At 39.4% G+C, this 17,068-nt stretch overlaps 1 protein-coding gene across 1 annotated transcript; it reads left to right on the top strand.

The window, feature by feature from the left end:
* The first annotated feature begins 964 nt into the window (after nucleotides 1–964).
* Nucleotides 965–12,809, top strand: slc25a23b (solute carrier family 25 member 23b). Its single transcript, XM_017484943.3, has 10 exons — nucleotides 965–1,595; nucleotides 5,975–6,098; nucleotides 6,484–6,571; nucleotides 6,711–6,822; nucleotides 6,905–7,063; nucleotides 7,398–7,544; nucleotides 9,773–9,886; nucleotides 11,354–11,521; nucleotides 11,719–11,869; nucleotides 12,088–12,809. The coding sequence occupies exons 1-10, from the start codon at nucleotides 1,395–1,397 to the stop codon at nucleotides 12,267–12,269; spliced, it is 1,446 nt and encodes a 481-aa protein (XP_017340432.1). The 5' UTR covers nucleotides 965–1,394; the 3' UTR covers nucleotides 12,270–12,809.
* Nucleotides 12,810–17,068: the final 4,259 nt, after the last annotated feature.

Raw genomic sequence — 17,068 nt, forward strand, 5'->3', positions numbered from 1 at the left:
TTTATATACCTTTTTTTTTTTTTTTTTTTTTTTTTTTACAGGTACACTTAACAATTCAATTCAACACAATTCAAGTCCACTGTATTTGTATACCACCTTTAACAATAGACACTATCACAAAGCAGCTTTACAGAAATGTTTAGATCCCTAATGACCAAACCAGAGCAGACAACATGAGGAACAACCTGTGAGAGGAACCAGACTTAAACTGGAACCCATTTTCTTTTGGGTGATACTGGATAATGAGATTATATATTATTACTCATCCACAGCTGTATAAGGGGAGAGCAGGTACATGTGTACTTGCCGATACTTTTAGAGCTGGCCATGTAGGGCACCAATACTTTTAGAGCTGGAGAGATAGTGCGCCAATATGTTTAGAGCTGGACAGATAGGGCGCCAATACGTCTAGAGCTGGACAGATAGGGGGCCAATACTTTTAGAACTGGCCAGATAGGGTGCCAATACGCTTAGAACTGGACAGATAGGGTTCCAATACGTTTAGAGCTGGACAGATAGGGCACCAATACTTTTAGGGCTGGACAGATAGGGTGCCAATACTTTTAGAGCTGGCCGTGTAGGGTGCCAATACTTTTAAAGCTAGGCAGAAAAGTCATAGCACACCTTTCCTCAATAAGGGGGTCGATTTGACACCTCATTCATGGGTCTATTTTGGTGTACTACTACTACTACTACTACTACTACTACTACTACTACTACTAATTATTATTATTATTATTATTATTATTATTATAAGTTGGCTATGCAAGAGAACAATAGTAATGATTTGCAAGCACCACTAATAAGGAAATCTTATTTTTAATCCCGACCCTCAGGTCGCTCTGAGAGAGAGAGAGCGAGAGAGAGAGAATGAGAGAGAGAGAGAATGAGAGAGAGAGAGAATGAGAGACAGAGAGAATGAGAGAGAGAGAGAGTACTCACTCCATTGCGCAAGACAGAGGACGGAGGGAGATGAGAGATAACGAGATTAAACAGACTCAGTAACGTCGGTTTCGTTTATTGGTTTCAGCTGAAGAGAAATCTTTACGAGTTTTAACAGTCCCTATGGCTGAGTGTCAGGGATCCGCTCTTCAGACCCGGCTGGCAATAACGCAGCGATCTCTCATCATCATATAGCGCAGTCTCTGCGGTAAACTCACCTCCGCGTCTGTAGGAGAATCAGTGCAAGTGATACGGGGATTAATATTACATGGGGCATGTAGTGTACACTGGACCGGGTACAGGATTAAAGCTCGTATAATCGGAGCAGAGTTACAGTACAGGAGCATTCCCGTGCACCAGGCATCAGGTAAACAGAGTTTGGATCAGTGCAGTCGAAATTTCCCCTGGTTCGGTAATAAATCCTATTACTTGAGAAAGCTCAAGTGTTTCACATGGGAGAGGCGAGGGTTCGGCTGCCTTTCGCTTGGACCCGGGCTCGTTGTCAAGATGACAGCGCTTCAGAAACTGAGCGGGAGAAGCGATGGGCTGAGCTGTTCGACCAGCTCGATGGGAATAAAGACGGGAGGATAGATATTAACGAACTTCGCAGTGGACTCGCAGCATGGGGGGTCGTCCGCAGTGACGTGGACGAGGTGAGCCATCTTCAGACTTTTAACACGGGACCCAAGACCAGGCTGAGACTTCCGGCTGCCAATTAACCTGTTAATTGACTCGAAGGAATCAGAAAAAAAAAAGAAAAAAAAAGAAAAAAAAAAAGGGTTAGGGGGGATGCAGCAAAGTCTAGTTCTGTTTATATGAACTAGCTAACACTAAAAGAGCTGCCCTCATCATTTAAAAACTGGGTCGAGGGGTGGCCCCACAGGTAATCTGTTTAAAGCAGTAGTGTGATTGCAGACTAGAAATAGCATGAAGCTATTTTGGATAACAGAAGGATGAGAGCACGTGTAACTTCTCAACTTGCAACCCAAACACAAGCTCAGATTTCTGAATAATTCAGAGATCTACTGTCTAATGTTCTAGTGGTGTGAAACTGTTAAGGTTTCAGGTTCGATCCTGCTGTGCAGTAACACTACCACTGCCATGCTGACAGCTTGCCTTGAAGATGTTCTCTCTATCCTTTCACTTTCTCACATTTATACCAACCTCATACACATCATTAGGCAAGAACAGGCATTACTGTAATCGTTTTTATATACGTTGTGTTTTTATTTTCCCCAACACACATAGAACAACCAATGTTATGCAATTTAACTCATTTTACAATTAGACAATTAGGTGGTAAATAATCCTCAAACACAAGGAGAGACTTGTTCGTCTTCCACAGATAATATGGGGAAGGATATATAAGCGACACATCGTTTAAAACTTGTTTTCGATGAGGAAACATGTCGGTTAAATTGCTTGTTAAGTAACACTAACATGAACAGTATCTGAAGTAGCACTGCTCGAGTTTATGCTCACTTGTTTCAACTCACCAGTTCTGTTTAGGTTCAAACAACCATAGCTTTAATGTGTATTTCACATGCTGTTCTCCCACAATCTGAGACCCGATTTAAGTGTAAATTTCAATTGAACATTTTAAACAGTAACTGTGTAATTGATTTGCCTGTTAGAATTAGATTCACAGTTGTAACAATGTCCTGGATAATGTACTCTACCATAGCTCTATTGGGGCTATTTTGGAGAAAATGCTTGTGCACACAAGGTAGTTTTGCTTGTCTGAGTCACTTGAGTCCTTTGATACAACTTGCTTGGTTGTACTTTCTTTCACTTTCCTAGTTTGTTTGTTTCCTTGCAGAGAACCAGTATCAAAATCGTCAATTCATGACCATGACCCCATGTGGGTAGCCTATAAACGGTCTCCACTACAGTACGTCATGCTCGTCGCCATGCTCCTATCTGTCAAAGAAGTGAGGAAGTGGATTTAAAGATGCTGAGTATAGCGCTTTAATCCTGTTTTATGCTAATAAGTCTAATCCTGTTACTGTTAAATCTGCACCATCAGCCGAGAGTGTGTGGATGTACCTTGGGTGATGATAACTGTAGTATTTGATTTTATTTTGCCACAGTTGACTGTGTATTTAGAATACATATAGCCCATTGTTTGAGTTGGCTTGTTAGAAGTGTGGGCTCTATAAACTTAAATTAAGTCCATGATTGATTGTAAATTGTTAAGCTTTGTCAACTTTCACGACCTCCTGTATTTCAGGGCAGGATGGCGAGCTGTTTGTTCTCCCCAGCCAAAATGGAATTGGATGATGGACATGATTAATGCCCAAATTGTTTGGAAACAGAGCATCTTTGACAAGCACTTACAGAGCATTGCCCTAACTACAGCACAATGCTGATAACAGCTTGCAAAATTGCACTTCACGGGCAATAGAAATACTGCTGACTATTCCTTACATTCCTCTGATGCTGCTGAGTGACGTGAGCAGCAGGTATGGCTGCAGATCCCACTAGGCAGAAAAAGGTAAGCTCCTTCGCAATACTACTGTGGCAGGAACAGAAATGGACAGAAGACTTGGACCATCAGTGGAAAATGAAGCGCGAGTGACTTCATGCATTCAAACCCAAATTAGAGAAGCTGGCAGAGAGCATGGGCCACACGCAAGGACCGAAATGCAACAGTGCAATTAAGTGCAGAGCTCAGGGGAGCTTAGTGCAGCTGCCTCACATGCACTTATGTATATTTGAGTGCACTGAAGCTGCTATCTGATAAAAGTACATGCATACTGACCACAATGGCACATAGATGCACTGGGCACAGTTATCACAGGGAAAGCACTTTGGGCTATATGAGTCTTAAAAACAGGGTGTTGCAAATCACTCAAGTTGCTAAACACAAATGATAAGACAAATTTGAGCGGTGAAAACACTCTGGACCATCTACTGCTGGTACCTGGAAAGGCCACTCAAGCTCAATGATTTTCTCCTTCTGTCTGAGACACAAACTAAATATGTGAGGCAACAGATTACATTTAGACATCATTTTACACCTGCGCATTTTCCCAGTATCAGAACCTCGACTGATTCTCATTCTCAGTGGTGAGCAATATTTATCTGAAATGTGTCATAGCTGTGTGATCACCAATATGGACCAGTGTGAACACTTTGAGTGATTTTCATTTTCAATAAATGTATGTATAACGCTATGCAGCTCAAGGACACAGTGGACTTCTTGCAATATTGGCAACTTTCCAGCAGCTCAGTTGAGTTGAGTTGAGTTCAGCTATTACTGAATGTTTATTATCAGCTGTTACTGAATGTGTTGCTCTGTTTTTGGGCCTGGAGCAAATTTTCCCATGATAAATGACTCGTGATGATATGTGGAGTTTTACTTGCAGGTCCAAGATATATTGAATCTCATTTTTACTAGGTGTTGGACTTTCCTCACAGTTTTTTTTCAATCATGTGCAACACTCTGCGGGGCTTCTGCCCATATAATCCATATAATAGTTAAAAAGGGGAAACCTCCATGAAGGCCTGGGGAACCTCCCGGACTACAAATAATGGGGCTTTCAAACCATTTGTTCCAATTTTGGCTATGTTTGTACGCAAACTTAAGAATCATGTTCTGAAGCATTTGATAAAGCACTCCACTAACCTGTCCATTTGTGGATGATGAACACTGTTGCAGATCGCTTTTACGGTGTACAGACAGTGTGCCACATTAATTTACAAACTCCCCCACACTCCCGCTGCATACTCCTGCTACACCACACCCTAACCTGTCACAGTATGGTACGTAAATTATTTATGAGTGCTGTTCATTATTATCTGATGAGGTGCATCTATCAGGATGTTACAAAACAAATGGGGTATATGGCCTTCACTAGTTCCAAAGGAAACCACCCTGGGGGGTTGTCCAGTACAGAAGGAAATAGAATGATAGGTTACATATCTAACTATGGCTGTACAACTGAGTGGACTGCCAAGTGACTTGGGTCACTTGGGTTGATGGGAATGACCAGAGGACAAGCGTGTTGAACTGTTATAGGCTATCCACTTGACGTGAAGGTCATACATTGAGGACTTAGCTATTTGTACTCTGCAAAGAAACAAACAGGAATACTTCAATCGTTTTTAAGAATACCACAGTGCTAGTCCTCTGCGTAATGCTGATACAAAGTTACCCTAAATACACACACACACAAATGACATAGAAACATAGTTCATAGAAACCAACAGATTGTCTATATTCATTCATTCACTTTCAGTAACCACTTTATCTTGGGCAGGGTCATGGGGCATCAGGAACCTGTCCTGTGAACACCGGGTACAGGGTGCGAGAGTTCACCACAGATAGGATGCTCGTTCACTGCAGGACATCATTTGGAGACAATTTGTCTCTGATGGAAATGGGTAACGTCTGTGTCAACATTGTGGCCATGCTGTCAGGTTGTGACTGTGTTAGTCATGTGCTGTAATGCAAAAGGAGAGATTAACACTAGTGCACAATGTGCTTGGGTAACTGCTGCAAAGAGAAAGCTGCTTATCATAGTTCATAGTCTGCCACTTTTATACACTTTTCCTCTTTCATACATTAAATAATGAAATGGCCTTATATTAAATTATATGACAGCGGTTGAATACATGTTAAATGTATTTTGATTTTGATACTCATTAAACAGTTTTTTTTCTTTAAATAATGGCTGAATTATGAGTTATGGCATCCATGTTTTCGGTCCGGTTCCTGGTACATTTCTACTTATGAATGTCTGTTGATGTGCAAATACAGCATTTTAATACAATATTAAAATGTACAAATTAAAGGAGTGTGAAAGCCAATATAAATTCCAATTTAAACCTAATTAACTATATAATATAAATACTGACAATATTTTCAAACAACTGATGTCAAACTATGCCTAGCCCTTTGTCCTTTACAAAACACCATATGCATATCACATACGCCTTTCAGTCCTGCTTCTTCTTCCTTCAAAGCTTCTTTGTCTTGCCTCACCCTTACTTCTCACTCCTCCCTGACTGATGCCTTTCATTCCTGCAGATAGTGCGTGTGAGTGATACCAATCTTGATGGACAACTGGATTTTGAAGAATTCACCCAGTATTTGCGCACACAAGAGAAAGAGCTCAGACTCATGTTCCACAGTCTGGACAACAACAATGATGGTTTGTAATGCTGTTCACACAAAGGAAAATAAAAACACTTTAGACACTAATCTTATCTACTGTCTTTGTATAGTTTCCTTGAATAATGAAGTATAATGTTAAAGTGGCACATAGATATCAGACATCAAAAGCTATGTTGTGCAATATTCTGATACTGATAGTTTATTTGACCATATCAAATGATCTGATAAATAATAAGAAGACACTGGTTTCCAGAAGTAGAACGGATGCTCCCAGAGGAAAGTCCTAAATGATCAAACAAATAAGAAAACCTTGAATATTGTGGTTAATTTGATGGATGAGCAGTTTAATCATTGATACACTATGATATTCTTTATATAGTATTTGATGTGCAACATTGTTGATCTGATTTGCCATTATTTAGGTCATATAGATGTAGGAGATATCCAGCAGTCTTTGCAAAGTCTGGGTGTTAAAGTGTCAATTGAGCAGGCCTCCAGGATACTGCAAAGGTTCGTGATTAAGGAAAGACCCACAAATCCCATCTTTTTAGTAATGAACAATCTCTCATCACAGATCTAAGTCGTGATGAGTTTTTATGATCGCTGGCAAATCTGTTTTCGCTCTTTGTTTTGTTTGCTTGATTTTCAGTATGGACAGAGATGGCTCAATGACCATCAACTGGAATGAATGGCGAGATCATTTCCTGTTCAATCCATTCCACAAAATGGAGGAAATTGCCCACTTTTGGAAGCACTCTTTGGTTAGTTTCTCAAAAGCACAAGATCATTTGTTGTTTTAATCCTTCTTGGCAAAGAAAAATATTTTGATACATGTTGCTGTAGATTCTTGATATTGGAGAACACCTGACAGTGCCAGATGAATTTTCTGAACGGGAGCGGAGGGCAGGATTGGTCTGGAGGCAGTTAGTTGCAGGCGCAATTGCAGGAGCTGTATCCAGAACTGGAACTGCTCCGCTAGACAGAATTAAGGTTTTCCTACAGGTAAAAACAGATCATTTGGTCGCAGTTCTTTCTTACTATTGCTTTGGTGAGTTTACCAATAGTAAAATATGATGAGAGAATAATCATGTTTTGGCCCATTATGCATACTCTAATCTTTTGACTAATTACGTTCAAGTGAATTATGTTCATTCCTTTTGGTTTGGATAATTTGTCAATAATAGCAATTGATCAGACAATGAACAAGAACTGCTCCATTGCACAGACACAATGTTTTCCTTCAAGTAAAGATTATTTTGTCAAATTCCTTTCAGCACTTTCTATTTTTTTTTTTCTTTTAAGGTTTCCCGTTAATCATGTTTTCTTTTTGCTACAGGTTCATGGGTCAGCAGGTGTTAGCCTGTGGTGTGCACTGCAGCGAATGGTGCAGGAGGGGGGTATCATGTCCTTATGGAGGGGCAATGGCATAAATGTTGTCAAAATTGCTCCTGAGTCTGCAATCAAGTTTATGGCATATGAACAGGTAGGACACTTCACAGTCAATATGTGTCTGTGTTTTATTTATTTTGTGTCTGCATGTACAAAAGAGCCTCTTGCTCGTTTGCCTCTGAGACAAATATGTCTTGCAAGCTTCCCTTGTTAGCTACGTTAGCTACATTAGCGCACCCATCGGGCATTATCAAGCTTCTAAACCGGAGCTTTGGCCGATGGTGTGATGGTTATCCCCTCTGCAACTAGATCACTGGAGCTTGATAATAGACCAGTTGCTACTGAGCACAGTCCACAGTGTATTCAACTGTCATTTACAGTTTCATCATCAACGATCACCAAACAGAGGTGCACAAGCCAATTGGTTATACTAATTGTGGAAGTGCAGTTGGTACTAGACAAACAGGCAATACTGTAGGAATGGTTGCACAGACCACAAAGCCAAACTAATTTTTTTCAATATATTTTCTGATTCCAAAAAGGGGGTTGGATAAATGAAAGTGTAAGGAACATATAAATTATGACTCAACATCACCATCTTTTTAAATGAAAGCTGTGTCGCTAGCACTTCAACAGGAACTCCTAAACGGTCTAATGTACTAGTGCAGACCAACAACCCCATGGTGGTATTTTACATTAACTATTGGGGGTCACAAATTACAAGTGAAATTCAGCTGGGTGAACATGTTCTGGAAATGGGCAGATGCTCCTCTCTCAGAGAGCTGCATATCCACCAGGCTGAAACAATCAGAGAGCAAATGTGCTGCGAGCCTATACCCAGATCCATAAGCTTATACTCAGATGCACAAGAAGGCATACTCTCCCAGTTGAGCAGGCAATTGTGGCAAAGCAGACCTTGAAATTTTTGGCATGGCCCCATGCTCTGTATACCGGTTATGTAAGCAACAGCATCTTATCACACAATGTTTTAGAGCTGACTAAAAGTGGGTCCTTCTAAGTCTACACTAACAGTGTGGCAGCACTGGCTGTGAACAGGTTACAGATTGATGGAAACATAAATTAGTCCAAACTTTTCTTAAATGTTTCTGAATGTGCAGAATGTATCCAACCTACATGCGAAACAGTGATCCCACAGTGGACCCTGAATTGGTAATAAGAAGCTTATGTCATATGAACAAGTGGAAAATTAAACTATGACATCAGCTTTTAAAAAAACAACAACTGGCTGTCACTACAGTCAGTAGTAGGTGAATTGCTTGTGTTATTGGTTGTCACACATTATCAGTGTTCCATATCCAACTTAAATGTCACACTGTGGCCAAACCGAGCATTCATTCAAAAGAATTTGATGCTGAAGTATATCAAAAACCCTATCAACTTGTCTATGCTTATCAGAAAGAATGTCACCAGACCAGCCCTAGGTCTAAGTAAAGTGACTATCAGGAGTCAGGTCATTGACCAACTGTTTATTTGCTTTGGTGAGCACCATAAAGTGTTTGTATAGGCATACTTGAAGGCAGGTCAAGAAGTGTCTTCTTTCATTAAATACCATTTGACAAGCACCAAGTCCCCTAAGAGAAGTGTCTTTGTGGACATTTGTGAAGTAGCAACATGGAGTTCAACATCTACACCCAACAAAATGCAGCATTAAGACTATGAGCCAATGTTATCCTTAAAACTGTTCAATGTCAGTAACATGAGTACTTTTATCACTCTCAAGAGAGTAGTATCAGAATGTTGAGCGATTTCTATCCTCAGTAAGGAACATTATCAGTACAAGAGTGATTTTCATTCTCAACCGCCTAAAGAACAGTATCTAATGAGTCTCTTCCTCATCAAGAAGCAGTATTAACACTTCAGAAACACACAGAAAGTGTTTCTCAGTCTCAATATATCTGAAGTATGGTATTTGAACCCTCATGATGACTTTGATACAGGGGAATCACTAGTTTTGAAGGAAACTGCCACAAGAAAACATCACATGACTGAAACAGGTCAATATATATATACACAGTTTTGGGAAATGGTCAGTGGTATGTAAGTAATACAGTGACCATTTAGTGTCAATCCAGTGGGGTAATGAAACCAGTTCAAATTGATTCATTGATGTCATAGTGTCAATTTCAATTTAATTTGTGATCCTCTACAACTTAAGTTATCTCGTTCAACTCCTTCTTCATTTCATTACTGCAAAAATAGCATTCACTGATCTCCTGCAGTCTTATAAATTCACATATTTACAAAATTTAACATTTCTAAACATCTTCTTATATGTCATGTCATATCCTTTCATATCTGTAGATAAAGTGGCTAATTCGAGGCACCAAGGAAGGGGGCACACTGAGGGTTCAGGAGAGGTTTGTTGCTGGCTCATTGGCTGGAGCCACTGCTCAGTCTATCATCTACCCCATGGAGGTAAGAAAGTGAGACTGAGAAAGAATAAGAGAGAGTTGGCTCTTAAAAGCTGCTGTCAATATAATTTTTATTTGTAATTTTTGCAGCTTCCAGTTAACTGCTGTGCTATAGCACTTGGATATACTTGGAATAAGTGGATATAAACATCATCATAATCTTTATTTATATTGTACTATTTGAGTTTCAGACTGCTTTACATCTAAAAAATTAGAAAGTCAAAACATTATTTATTATTTAAGTATATATAGTAAAGACACAGTAATGAACTGATTATTGTGATTCTACAATCTTCAGTTAATTAACTATAAATCTATTAAATTTATAATGGATGTGGAGCCCTGGGTGCAAGGTGGAAGAGTTCATCCAGGATGGGATGCCAGTCAATCGCAGGGCACCATTCACACACACACACACACACACACACACACACACACACACACACACACACACACACACACACACACACACACACACACACACACACACACACACACACACACACACACACACACACACATTACAACAAATCATGTTAAGGATATTTAACAGCATAAAAGGGCAAAGAACATGAAACCAGAATTCTATTAATCTGGATTTTAAAACACGTTCTGTGCAGAGCTTGCACTCTTTTTTTTTTTCTTTTCTCTGGAACACTAGGGCCAATATAAGAAAAAAACATCTTCCACAAACTGTGAGTGATCTTTGGAATTAACATTAGGTCTGTCTCAGCTGAGCAAATGTCATAGAACAGGCTAAACATGTTTACGAGATTAGAAGATTGCTCATATGCTGGTGCTAAACCATTGAGAGCTTTACAACTCCTAAGCAGGACTTGTGACACATTGTGTCTGTGGACACCTCTGTGGGTGGCTGTGGCTCAGTTGGTAGAGCAGGTTGTCCACTAGTTGTAGGGTTGTAGGTTCGATTCCTGGCCCACGTGACTCCACATGCCAAGTGTCCTTGGGCAAGACTGAACCCCAAGTTGCCCCTGATGGCAAGTTAGCGCCTTGCAGCTCTGCTACCATTGGTGTATGAGTGTGTGTGTGAGTGTATGTGTGACTGGGTGAATGAGACACAGTTTAAAGCGCATTGGATACAAGCGCTATATAAGTGTGCCATTTACCATTACCTCCAGGAAGCTTCTCTGGATGTCCATTAAGCATCTGCATGGCAGCTGTGTAATCAAATTGGACATGGCTGTGTAGAGCAATATCATAAAATTTGGCATTTTGTGCCATTAAATTGAGAAAATTGGAATGATTAACAAAAAAAGAGATTTTCTTCTGCTTCAAAATAGTATAATTATCATCCTGTTTTCTGTAATTCTGTTTCTACTGGTTTGTTCCTTAACCACTGTTTCTACAATCTGGGAACTGGGAAGCTTTAGCCGCTCGTGTCTCCGATCACGGCGCGCGTTTCGATTTAGAGCGATTCACTGAATAAAAATGTCTTCTTTTTTTTTCCTAGGTGTTGAAGACGCGTCTAACTCTACGGACGACAGGGCAGTACTCTGGGATGGTAGACTGCGCCAAGCAGATTCTTCATAAGGAAGGGGTGCGAGCCTTCTATAGGGGCTATGTACCTAACACACTTGGCATCATTCCTTATGCTGGCATTGATCTAGCTGTTTATGAGGTATGTTCATGTAAGTGCCACACGTCATTGATACGATACGTTCCATGAAAACCCTAGCTCATTCTGTCTTCTATCAGGGGGTAAGTTTGTAGGTTTGTACTCAAGTCCATTGTCTTCCCACAATATTTCATGGTCCACTCCAATTCTCTCTCTCTCTCTCTCTCTCTCTCTCTCTCTCTCTCTCCCTCTCCCCACAGACTCTGAAAAATGCCTGGTTGCAGCGGTACTGTATGGGTTCAGCTGATCCTGGTGTTTTGGTGCTGCTTGGCTGTGGCACTGTGTCAAGCACCTGTGGCCAGTTAGCCAGTTACCCGCTGGCCCTTATCCGTACTCGCATGCAGGCACAGGGTGAGTGAGGTCCTGGAACATGTGACAATGAATTTTTAAAACGATTGTGAACATCACTTTTATAAGATTACTATTTTGTTCTGCCATGGTTTTCAGTGTGTAAGGATAACCCTGACAGGAATTAGATAGCATAAACACAAATCATTGATGATTGCTTACGTCTATTTAGGGGATTCTTTAATTTTCTCCAATGGTATCCTGTGCTTTTGTCTCTGCAGCTTCCACAGAAGGTGCTCCAAAGCTATCCATGGTGGGTCAGTTCAAGCACATAGTGACCCAAGAGGGTGTCCCAGGTCTGTACCGTGGCATTGCCCCCAACTTCCTGAAAGTCATTCCTGCTGTTAGTATCTCCTATGTGGTCTATGAGCACATGAAGAAAGTCCTGGGAGTCGATTCATAGAAACTGCTACCACAGTATAACAAATGACAAATGAATATTAGAAGAAGTGGGCATGCCTTAGAAGACTCAAGTGAAGAATAAACCAAGAAGAAGCAGACTGATGACTTGGTGATGAAGCAGAAGAGTAATGCTCAAAACCTAATCTACATTATATACAATCATCTGCAGCATATTTACATTATAATAGATTGGAAGGATGGCACTTAATTTGAATAGGTCTACAAACACATGGGTGTTACAAACACATTCCTTATTCCATTTTTTATTGTAATTACTAATTGCCACAGCGGTATACTAAAATGCTTGTTTAACAAGCTCAGATAACTATTTTTTATTGAATAAAACAAAATGTTTTATTTCTGGACGTTTCACAGACAATGCTCTTTTGAATTAGTTTTTTGTTTTAAAATACACTGTTTAACTTTAAACTGATATCGGCTTCATCAACTAACTTGTGCATGTTGATGTTGGGAATTTTTATGGAAGGATTGAATTGTTTAATTTGCAGTGGTTGCTCTATATGTTTGGTTCAATGCATAGTTTCATGAATAGTGCAAAACATCAGAGCACTGCAAAATATGCTTTAAACCTATGTTTAGATATTTTTACTAATTTCAAAATTAAAATTTTTTGCAGTACACCAAATTTGGAAGTTTTCATATGTAACCTTGATTCTCTGACTGAGTGTAGGACCACCTGGGCTGTTTCCTTTGGAACTAGTGGAGGCCATATGTCAAGGTTGCCACAAGGGTTTGTAATGTGTTGTAATATTACTCCCTGTTGAGAATGAGAATCAAAGGGTGATATTGTTCTTTATTGAGGATAAGAGTCACTCAAGTGCTGATCCTGTTTTTTGATGAAGGAAAAGAATTGCTCAAAATCAGCGTGGTGTAATACTGTTCACTATTAAGGAAAAGAATTGCACAATATTCTAATAGACTTATAGGCTTACCACAGAGTCCATGGACTGTGATAAAACATTCAGTCTGTGAAGTCTGACGAATGTAGATGATGAACTCTCCACTTAGTGCTGCAAGGAGGAAGTCATAGCATGTGTCAAATGGCATTTAATGGAAGGCACCTGCTATACTATACTTGCACAATGACTTACCAAACTGTGGACATTGAAGCCCCTTTACAGCTCTCCTCAAGGCAAACAAATAGCCAGTCAGTGACCCACCAGCAGGCAGTCATGTCCACAAAATGCTTGAGAGCACTCACTGGACAGGCCTGGGTACATTGTCATCTGTAAGAGTACTCTTACAAGAGTTTGTAGCAGTTGTGGCAAAGGTGGTAGAGCGAGTTGTCCACTAATCGTAGGGTAGGTGGTTTGATTCCCGGCCCACATGACTCCACATACCGAAGTGTCCTTTGGCAAAACACTGAACCACAAGTTGCTCCCGATGGCAAGTTAGCACCTTGCGTGGCAGCTCTGCTACCATTGGTGTGTGAATGTGAATGGGTGAATGAGACAGTGTAAAGCGCTTTGGATAAAAGCGCTATATAAGTACGCCATTTTACTCTGGTATTGATTGCAGACTGAATACATGATAAACATTAACACATGCAATTCAACAACTCATCTGGCTGCAATGATGTACAGAAAACTACTTCCTTAAGTGACGACCACCTTATACGTGCATACGGTTCACCTAGTTTGGAGTCCAAGTTCCACTGCTGGACCATTGTTTCAAGTGGATATTGGAGGCATTCTGCATAATGACTGCAACTCTGCACTAAGAGCTCATGAGTTCTTAGTGGTAAACCCTCAGACAATCCCTGATGTATGAACAATGCCAAAAATGACCTTTAGACACAATAAGCTTTGCTGCTGCATAATGCTGCAGTTAGAGGAAGGCTCATGAAGATGCTCTTTTTTGGCTGAAATAGAAACAAATCTCATGCTCTAATTTCTCATCGAGATGCTCATCCAGGTAAATGGGGAATGTTTAAAGTTCATTAATGTGAAGTAAAATCTATCAGTATATATGTTTAACTTATCTAACATTAGACACATACAAATGCTTTCAAGTGTCTTAGCAAAGGGCCTGAACACTTACGTCAATGTGATATTTAAGTTATTTTTTAAGTTATCACAAATCTGTTTTTTTGCTTTGTGATTATGGGGTATGGAGTGTTGATTGATGTGGAAAAAATGAAAGAAATAATTTATAGCATAAGGTAGCATAAACACAATTTTTACCATAAGGTTGCAACATAAAATGTGAAAAAATGAAGGGGAAAACTTTCTGAATGGATTGTATGTAGTTCACATTGGTTCATTATATTTATTAGGAATGTAAAAATGACTCTGATTTCAGCTGAAAGAGAAAAACATACAAAAATTGTTTACCTAAAAAGATTAAATAGGACTACAATGAAGTGTCAAATCTAACAATTTCCAAACATTGTTAATGTTAATGTTGATGACAATTAGAAAGTGATTAAATATCTACCCCCTCTGCTACTCTCTCCTGCTCAACAGTGAGCGGTATCAACAGAGAAAATGATGTCCATGCAGACATTAGATATTCAATTTCTAAAAGGATCATATCAAAATATGATATGTATTTCTAACTGTTTACTGCATATTACTGCAAAATCAATTTGATTTCACAGCTGATAATGTTATTCAGCACTCCTTGAGCACTCCTTAAAACTGAAATGATGGACATGCATGTTTTCCTGTCTTTTAAAAAAAATATTATTATATTGGGTCAAGCTGAAGACCAAACACTACAGACTATTTGCAGTATTATTAAAAGGAAAATAGCAACCAGGGATGTGAATATTGTACAAGTCTAATTGTAGTCAAATTTGAACAGAAAAAAAAACATTTTTTGTAACTAAGAAATAAGCTCTTTCTGTATCTGAGCTAGTTAGAACTGAGCTAGTTGGGTACCAGTGAGTGTGGCACAAAGCTCTAGGTGTGCCATGGACCCTTGTTTCATAGTTTCAAGCACAAACACTATGTGAATCTGGCCTTAATAATAGTCTGTTCCATGTACGTATGGTACGGATACATATGCCGACTCCAAAGCATCACAACAGACATGGAGGTCATGTGTGGCTGCAGTCATATACATAGCTCCTTGGAAAACTGATAAGCAGGGATGTCACTAGAGATTTATGAATAGGGGGGCTAAGCCTCTTTTAGGGGAGTCTGGGCATCCCCCATAACCCCCCCCCCTGCCCATTTTTTAAGCCACCAAAACATCTTTCTAGTCATGTATATTTTAGAGTAACGATGGGTGTATCTATAAAAATAAGGTCATTTTTGGTCAAGGTATATCTGTTTCATAATTTGTGTTAGAGACTGATGTAATATGACTTACTTAAATTATATCAAAATAAAGAAATGAAGTTCACTTTTTCCCCATCTATCCAACACCAACAGGGCAAAAATGGCTGTAGCCAATATACTTTTTGGATTATATTTAGAGAGTGAGTGAGACTGATGGCAATCAACACTACATTACTGCATACACACACACACACACACACACACACACACACACACACACATATATATATATATATATATATATATATATATATATATATATATATATATATATATATATATATATATTTGGACACTGACACAAGTTTTGTTATTTTGCCTGTTTACCAAAACATATTCAAGTTACTGTCTCTCATCGTTAATTTAAATGTATTCACATCCACATTGGAGGAAAGGTTTAGGAATTACAGCTCTTTAATTTGTAGCCTCCACTTTTTCAAGGGACCAAAAGTAATTTGACATTTGACTCAAAAGCTGTTTCATGGACAGGTGTGGGCTATTCCTTCTTTATTTCTTCATAATTTAAGCAGGTAAAAGGTCTGGAGTTGACTCCAGGTGTGTCATTCCCATTTGGAAGCTGTTGCTGTGAACCCACAGGATGCGGTCAAAGGAGCTCTCAATGCAAGTGAAACAAACCATCCTTAGGCTGCAAAAAAATACAAAATCCATCAGAGAGATAGCAGGGACATTAGGAGCGGCCAAATCAATAGTTACATTCTGACAAAAAAAAAAAAAGAACACACTGGTGAGCTTTGCAAAACAAAAAATCCTGGATGTCCACGGAATACAACAGTGGTGGATGATCACAGGATCCTTTCCATGGTAAAGTAAAAACCCTTCGCAACATAAAAGCCAAGTGAAGAACACTCTTCAGGAGGTAGGCATGTTGTTATCCAAGTCTACCATAAAGAGAAGACTTCACGAGAGCAAATACAGAGGGTTCACCACAAGGTACAAACCTTTCATAAGCCTCAAGAATAGAAAGACCAGATTTAGACTAAAAAAGCCAGCCCAGTTCTGAAAAAGCATTCTTTGGAATCAGCATGTACCAGAATAATGGGAAGAAAAAAGTATGGAGAAAGCTTGGCACAGCTCATGATCTGAAGCATACCACATCATCTGTAAAACATGGTGGAGAAAGTGTGATGGCAGGGGCATGCATGGCTTCCAATGGCACTGGGTCAGTAGTGTTTATTTATGATGTGACAGAAGATAGAGGCAGACGGATGAATTCTGAAGTATAGGATTTTTAAAAAAGCTACACAAAATATACACAATATAAAAAAATATAATTATGGTATACACAAAATATATCATGAAATTATCATGAAATATATCATGAAAGTCGAGATCATGAAAAAAACGCTTTTGGTTATGTCAAGATCACGAGAAAATTAAGTCGAGATCTTTTGTTATGTTGGGATCACCAGAAAATTAAGTCGAGATCACAAGAAAATTAAATTGAGATCACGAGAAATTTAAGTCGAGATCACGA

Source organism: Ictalurus punctatus, chromosome 2 (genome assembly GCF_001660625.3).
Source record: "Ictalurus punctatus breed USDA103 chromosome 2, Coco_2.0, whole genome shotgun sequence".
Lineage (NCBI taxonomy): Eukaryota > Metazoa > Chordata > Actinopteri > Siluriformes > Ictaluridae > Ictalurus > Ictalurus punctatus.